Here is an 8,087-nt window from a genome sequence, read left to right on the forward strand (position 1 = left end):
ATGTCAATTATTTCATTATCTCAACTCAGGACAGCTACATTTTTGTTTAATAATAATTATGTGTCTATTATATTAGTTGTAGACCTCTTGTCCTAGTTTCTTCAGGTTCAATAGACGTGGTATAAATGTCGAGCAGTAACACAGTGTCTTTAGAATTCTTCTGCAAGATCACTTGACTACACTCAAAACCCTTTACTCTAAGAACTTATTTTTAAAAATATATTTATTTTACAAATAAGTTCTTACGTTACTCTTACGTTACTCTTGGATATTTTGTCTCCAAATAATATCTTGTTTTGTGTCACAGTCGATTAAAAAATATAAAGTAATTTAGTCAAATGAAAATTTAAAACAAATCGTCACTGTTTTAATATTAATTTTTTTTTTCTTTAAAAAATACTGTAATAAGATGTGTTGAGTGTAGTTAAGATGCAGTGTAGTGTCCGCCTTCGTAACAGTAGAATGTCGCGGATCGCTCTTTAGCAAATAGATCGATGGCAAGCGCGGTGTTGAACACAATAATAAACTTGAATGTTCTTCCTCTGTCCTAATCTACTCGTAACTATTACACGCCTGTTACCCTCTCGACCTAAATTTGTCTTAGGCTGGCGAGTCATGTTTATTACATACAGGGCAATCTTATAAATTATTGTATTCAGTAACGCGCCGTTTGGTGGCCCTAGAGAAAATTTATATTCTACGTTGTTGTTAATCAGTGTTATAAATCTTATCGTCTCGTTTAAGAGTTACAGTGTTGTATAGATCGGTATGTTCATTTGTAAATTCTGAGATTATTCTGTTATTAATGTAAAGTTTCTTTGAATAAATAAAATTTTCATAATCGTTAATGTGTACATTTCATTTCATGGTTCTTTAAAATTTACACAAACAACGTTAAGTGTAGAAAAATTGTAAAGAAATCGAAACCTTAGATTATTTGGTTCCGTTTGTTTTTGGACCTCTACTCCACATGTCAAGGCTTCGAAAATATCTTTCTAAGTTTTCGTTCCTTGAGGCGATATCCGTAAGGCTAGAAAAGGCGCCATAAGTACTACCTACCGCTTCGTTGGAGCTACAATTAGATAGTGAAATATTTCTCATTAATTCGTAATGAGAAAAATTTATAGAGATCGACGATGTATTTTCCACATCAATGAAATTTACACTTGGAGTTGCTACACTGTCAATAAACATGTCTTGCGTATTGTAACCTTGAACTGGATTCGTATGATCACTACTTGTGGTAGATTCTCCAATCACAAGCTTACTTTTCTTCAACCTTCCTCCAACTAGATCCAACGAATTAATTGCTTCATTTGTGTTAAATGATTTACGTTTTACTGGTATGTTTTTCAGTTTTTTAGGTGGTCCACTAGAATAAGATTTTGCTTTATTAATGGATTTATTGTCATTTGAAGTGTCATTACTATTTTGCATCTCGACTAATTAATTTTGAAACTTAATGGATATTAAATTTATTTATGAAAAATTAAATAAATAAAATTACGTAATAAAAACAGACACAAATTACATTTTATTGACTGATTATGTTTTTTTTACAATGTACACAATATTTTGACGTATTATCTGTAACGCCATCTATACTAAAATGAAGAAACTACGTATCGTTTAAATACAATACCTTTTAAATTAATATAAACACGCTAGATGGTGCTGGTAAATACTGTATCAGAATAGCTACTAGATGTCAGTAGTGATAAAATGTGAGAAACATTACATTAGAAACTAGGGTCGGTAAAATATGTAGCAATGCTAAAATATAATTTTAAGAAAACTTTTTTTATGTAAAGCTACTTTAGGAATTTCCAACCCTTCAGGAATTAAATAAAAAATCCTTAAACCATTACTAATTTATATTTAGAAGACGACACATTCAAGTAAAGTTAAAAAGGTTTGCCACTTTAAAAAAAATCTCTTTCATTTTTCCTCTTTGGTACCTTTCGGAGATCATTTTCGAATAATACCTTCTTAAATGACGAGCATTAGTGATTTATGCTATGCTTTGATATCAAAAATCTGTCGCCTTATTAAATATTTTTTTCAGAACATTACCTAATCAACTTGTACAATTACATACAGTATAAAATAAAATTAATTTAATATTTAGTTATCATTACCTTGTTGCTATATATAAATAAATAACTTATAATTGATAAAAATAGCTTATAAAGACAATAATTTTTTTAATTAGAAACGTAAGAACTGAGTCACATTTCATGAAGAATTTTTGATAATTAATTGAATGGAACACAAGTAACAAGACAAGTGATATAACCAAACAAATTATTAGAGGTTTTTATTTATTTTTTCAGTCATCAAATTTATTTAATTTAATTCAGCCCAAATAATCGGCTTGTATTATTTTACACGGGATGTAAGTGTCACAAAGAGCGGCGGCGGTGGAAGCGACCGCCTCGATTTCTGCTTTAACACCACCAGTCATCATAGACGTCAAATCTTCTTTAATTCTTAAACCTGTAATTTTTTAGATGAGTTAATACATATTTTGATAAGCTATAACATAGGCCTACATTTTATTTGCATTTTCTGAGCTCAAAGAAAATTTAATTTTATCGGCTTTTCATATTCTTTTATGTGACATTAGAAGACCGCACAACTCTACTCATTATCTTAAGCCTATATTCCTTAATAAAAGTTGTAAAGGGAACCTTATTATGCACCAAAAAATATAAACGTACATTAGTTTAATACAAATGAAGTTTGCAGATATCCATATCAAATATATGTAAACATTAATAGATACCTATTGATGTGTCTAGATATGGTCTTTTAATGAGTGCAGTAAGTTTGCGTCTATCGAGTAACGTCAGAGACATACAAGCGGCTCTAGGTGCTAGAGTCTTTACATCACTGTGACGAACTCCAAGCAGCAATAAACTGCTGCATGCTAATGCGTCAGATAAATGAGATTGGGCCTGAAATTCGTTTATCTAATAGTTACAAATTATATATTTATTCTGTCGATATTGGAAATATCCTGAGCTTTAAATTGGAAATTTTCTAGCGCTACCACTCGTCGCATTCAGCCTGTAATATCCCATTATTGGGCATAGGTCTCTTTTTCCGTGTAGGAGAAGGATTATTAGAGCTTAATCCACCACGCTGCTCTATTATGGGTTGTCGGATATATTCCATTTTGGCATTATGATAACAACCGGAATCGACGGCTTAACGTGCTCTCCGAGGCACGGTGGGTAGACTCACAAGGACAAACATCCAAATTGGAAATAAATATTTGTACAATTACAAATATCCATCCCGAGCGGGAATCGAGCCCGCAAACCGACGGTGTCTTAGGCCACTACTCTCACCACTACACCAAAACGTTTGTTATGCTTGATTTTTTTTTGGCCCAAGAGAGTTAGTAAATTTTATCCCAAAAGATTTGATATTCATTTATGACATAATTTATAGGACAGTCTTGCTTATATTATAATTCTGATAGTTCGGACAGGTGCTTATTACTAAATCACATCAGAACGGTTCTAAATGTAACTTGGTGTGTTAATATCTAAAGAACCAAGACTTAATCAACTTTTAGCAACTATCATAGATTCTACTTCTGATACCGAAAATCTCTAAGGTCAGGAAGTTCTTAAAACATCAGCTGTAGCTCTTCCGATATTTATAATTAAACATTCATCTAAGTTTCGCATTACAGTTCAATACAGAAACATAAAGCAATATGATTTAGAAAGTGAAAATTGAATTTCAATTACGAAGCAAATATTTTAACTTTCTACAAGCAAATGTATTTTGTGTATTGAAACTAGAAATATATTTTTATCAGTCAGAAGATTTTGTTCAATAAAGTTTATGTAACATTAAAATGTTGTAACAGTAGTAACTTACAAGGGAGCCGTACTTGTATGTAAGAAAAATTTCGTAACCGTGAGGGTCATAGTCTACAAGTGCCAGAGCTTTTAGGCGCAGTTCTGTCACTAATCGACAGAGTAACTGGCGGGTGCATACGTCGGGATAGCCTTTGCCCTGTTCTCAAAATTTAAAAAGTATGTAATACCATCAACATATTTACCTTAAAATATTTGACACTAAATACAATGTGCTACATACGTATACATAAGCGAAAATTGAGTTTCTGACTGATCTTTTTTCTGAGATCTTTACAAAATAGTATCATACATATAAATAATGATGAATGATAAAAAAGGTCTACAGTTCTGTTGCCGCACAAAACATAGAAACACGTGGAAAATATATCCTGTAATGGACATAATTCGCAGAACGCAAACGATTTTCCTACTATCAGCCAGTATTTTAATAAGATTGCAATTATAACATTTTTAATTCTAGAATTCTCAAAATTTCACGCTTCAACCTATAATATTCCACTGCTGGGCATAAGCTTCTTTCCCCGTATAGGAGAAAAATCAGAGCTTAATTCACCACGCTATTCTAATGCTCAAAATTTACCAATTACATTTTTTGTATCTCTTGATTTTCTCTTGTTTCAGGATCCGGAATACACACAATACCACACATAAATACCCCAGACTACTACTTACTACCAGCACAAATGCCCAGACCAGGACTTATATTGATTAATCAATCAATCGAACAATCGAAAAAAACTATAAGAATAAGCTTCAAAAGCACTTCGAATCGTCTTTTTGTCATGGGCAATACAAATGTTTGTCTTGTGCGGGAATCCAACCAAACTTAACCGCTGCGCCAACGCGTCGTATAAAAACTTTGTACCGTCAAAATAATAACAGGTCCCAAACGCAACAGCGCCCCTTCATCGAGCAACTTTTGCAATATCGCGTCCTTTTCCACCACTAAGATGTACTTGGCTGTTGAGTGAAATTTCTTAATTCCGATAATGTCTTGCGGTATTAAGATGCCTTAAAAAGATTTACGAAGACTCATATAATAGGGCAGTTAATTGAGATAGTTCCGGATCTTTACGATTATTTACTACATCCTAGAATATTTTTTATACAACTAGGTCAGCAAACAAGCTTAGCGCTCACCTGATGGTAAGTGATTACCGTAGCCTGTAGACGCGTGTAACACCAGAAGCATCGCAAGTTCGTTGCCGACCCTACCCCTGGCCCTCCCCAGGAGCTCTGGTCACCTTACTCACCACATGAACACAACATAGCTTGAAAGCAGTGTTATTTGACTGTGATTTTCTGTAAGGACAAGGTACTCCCTTTATGCTGCTACAGATATTGAGCATAATGTTTCCTGCTACGCTCTACTTCAGTTAAAATCTATACACATATAAAATATCTTAATAAATGAAGTATAAAATATGCGCATACGATCGTTTCGAAACTCACAAGAATTTAATTTGCTTTTTTTCCTAAATTTTGATACCACTAAAATTATAAACAAGTGTACGGTTCGCTTTATGGTAAGAGGTATCGCAACCCGTGCCAGGAGCATTGCAAATGCGTTGCCTGGCATTTCTCTGGTAACCTTACCCACCACAGAGACACAATATTATTTGAGACCATTATTATAAACCTCTGAAATTCTACAAGGTTGAGATACTGCTCCAGTCGGGTTGCTCCAAAATTAAGCTAGATATTTCCTGCTGTACCCTTCCACAGTAATAAAATAAATATAGTGTTCTATTGCTTACCTCCTGATGCCATACAGTCTACAACTGTTCCATCAGCGTTAAATATTTTCAAAGGACCAGCTATAAGACCTTTGGCTGTCGCAACAATACCTAAACTCCACGGAGGCGAGTCTAGTAAACAACACACATCCCTGACTCCTATGTCTAATTTAGTTTGATTTCTAAATCTTGAAACATTTTGATAAAAAAGTTCTCTGTAATAAAATTGTTTTTTTTTTTGCTGATTACAATATAAATGTAATATGGTATTCGAGTGTATGATCGATACCTTCTTGTGACAGACAAATTTTTCGAAAGTAATTCGTGAGCTTTAGTTAAAACAAACACAATTGTATTAAAACGAGATTTGTCATCAGCGGTGGAATAAATTAAAGTTGTTCTTTTGGCATCTTGTAAACTCTTTAAAGTAACACTGAAATTAAAAATTATAATCAAGCCTTGATATAGTTAATTTTATTTGATTATAAAAAGAACGTGTTATATTAAACGTATCATATTATTTTAATAAATTTCTTTAACCCACTATATATATATATATATATATATATATATATATATATATATATATATATTATATATATATATATTATATATATATATATATATATATCTAACCCAACAAACGTTGTTTTGCCATATATATTATAAACCCCCTTAATCCCCCCCCTCATTGTGACTTAGGGGTATGAAAAATAGATGTTGGCCGATTGTCAAACCTACCCGATATGCACACAAAATTTCATAAAAATCATTCCAGCCGCTTCGGAGGAGTATTGTAAATAACATTGAGACACAATGATTTTATATATAAGAAGATTAGTAGAGGGCTCAAGTATGAAATATGTACTTATATGACAAACAAAAATGTAGTTTTATACATCTTTGTTATAAAGTTGTTGTTAGTTTATACAGTTGTTTTTTTTTTACTTTTCTTTTCTTTGCTAATGAAACAAAATATCCCGTATCTTCTATTTACCGATCTAAATCATAAATGCAATTGCTCCATAGCTTTTGATTTCGTAGTATTAATTTTGGACTTGTGCCGCTATTTGCATTTTTATTGATATCATCTAAAATATTTTCAATCTTTTTTATTAAATCTCTTCTTTTATTATCTATCCCTTTCTCTGATGAATGTGATGATGTACCTAATCAAATGTATAATATATAGATCAAAAGATAGACACATTATATACATATTACAATTATAGTTTTAAACTAAATTCGAAGACGTTGTTTATTAATTTGTTTACCTATCTGTCCGTATTAATTTATATAATATACAAGACCAGATAACAATATCTGAACCTTACCTTTATCACTTGATGAACCCTTTAACAGCGAGTGTACTTCGCTAAAATTTAATTTTCGTTCTGGTAGCTTGCGACCAATTAGTAAATTTTCATTTTCGTAAAGTTTATCTATTGCTATAACAAGCTTAGGATCTTGTTTGTAACAAAAAACTGAACTCAAAGTTAAGTCCTTGTTAGGCTCCAACGCGTCTTTGTTAATCAAGTCCATTATGAAAAAAATCCGTTCGTTTTCTAAAACGAACTTTCAAAACAATCACACAAATAATTGACAAAACAAATCCGATAAAGGTCTATTAAAATGAACCACCGGCAAAAGTATTAATGATCCCTACCTACCTTGTGGCGAGATGTTTATCGACCGCAAACAATAACAGCGTCACAAAACAGAGCTCCTAAAAGGGCCACGAGACAATGGAGCAGCTCCTCAAAAGTTTTTACGGCGAAGTCGAGCGAAGACGTGAAAGAGACAAATTCATCGTCGGTGGCGCATCCGACTCGCGTGCACTAAAAAAATGACACAATAGATATAATCGAGAGATAGTAGAGGCAGGCGTCTCGAGGAGCAGATGACACGACGTGACGATCGCACAAAGGGCGTGAAATGACGTCATAATAGCCTCGAATTATCGCTCCCTCTTGTCTCAGGCAAATATTTAACAGCAGCCCCGTTTTTGTCCTCCTTCTTCGGCAGGAGATCGTAAATAACAGGGTTACGGCAGACAAATGATGAGGACCGTTACCACAGCGCTTTGTTATACGTGACATATTGCAACGAGGTGATGTTTATGTCTTATTACGGAACCCAATTTAAGTTATGGTTTTGTTTTGTTATAGCCTAGTAAAATGTAATTTATTGACTTGCTTTGGCTATTGAAACTTAGAAGCCAATTAATTCGTATTTTTTGTTCTGATTTTATAAATGTAATAAAATATAACTTTAAAAAATATACGTTTTACAATATTTATTGAAATGTTAAGATTACTGTTGCTAAATTTTAATTGCATAATCAAATCCTTGAAGTGTGAGAAAGTAACCCTTACACTGGATTCCCATTACCGTGGACCGGCACCCTGAGGAGCGTCGATAGCATCAGCGGGAGACAGCCCGCACAAATACCATA

The 8,087-nt window shown here is 33.0% G+C and overlaps 2 protein-coding genes across 2 annotated transcripts; both read right to left on the reverse strand.

Annotated features, from left to right (window-relative positions):
• Nucleotides 1-353: 353 nt before the first annotated feature.
• Nucleotides 354-1,512, reverse strand: LOC123669356. The gene has a single exon (XM_045602963.1). It carries the CDS (start codon nucleotides 1,435-1,437, stop codon nucleotides 934-936), a length of 504 nt encoding a protein of 167 aa, XP_045458919.1. The 5' UTR covers nucleotides 1,438-1,512; the 3' UTR covers nucleotides 354-933.
• Nucleotides 1,513-2,302: 790 nt separating this feature from the next.
• On the reverse strand, nucleotides 2,303-7,174 carry LOC123669132 (meiotic recombination protein SPO11). Its single transcript, XM_045602768.1, has 8 exons — nucleotides 6,943-7,174; nucleotides 6,630-6,780; nucleotides 5,922-6,065; nucleotides 5,654-5,847; nucleotides 4,762-4,907; nucleotides 3,895-4,032; nucleotides 2,786-2,957; nucleotides 2,303-2,496 (listed from the first exon to the last, which is right to left on the reverse strand). Exons 1-8 carry the CDS (start codon nucleotides 7,172-7,174, stop codon nucleotides 2,357-2,359), a joined length of 1,317 nt encoding a protein of 438 aa, XP_045458724.1. The 3' UTR covers nucleotides 2,303-2,356.
• Nucleotides 7,175-8,087: the final 913 nt, after the last annotated feature.

Source organism: Melitaea cinxia, chromosome 3 (genome assembly GCF_905220565.1).
Source record: "Melitaea cinxia chromosome 3, ilMelCinx1.1, whole genome shotgun sequence".
Lineage (NCBI taxonomy): Eukaryota > Metazoa > Arthropoda > Insecta > Lepidoptera > Nymphalidae > Melitaea > Melitaea cinxia.

Bases quoted from the DNA above. Each gene is read 5' to 3' on its own strand.
- LOC123669132 (XM_045602768.1), bottom strand. From the start codon at position 7,174: ATGGACTTGATTAACAAAGACGCGTTGGAGCCTAACAAGGACTTAACT. The intron at 4,908-5,653 runs GTAAGCAATAGA...AATCTTTTTAAG, and splicing joins AGACTGTATGGCATCAGGAG to GCATCTTAATACCGCAAGAC. The intron at 2,497-2,785 runs GTATCTATTAAT...AAAAAATTACAG, and splicing joins ATATCTAGACACATCAATAG to GTTTAAGAATTAAAGAAGAT.
- LOC123669356 (XM_045602963.1), bottom strand. From the start codon at position 1,437: ATGCAAAATAGTAATGACACTTCAAATGACAATAAATCCATTAATAAA.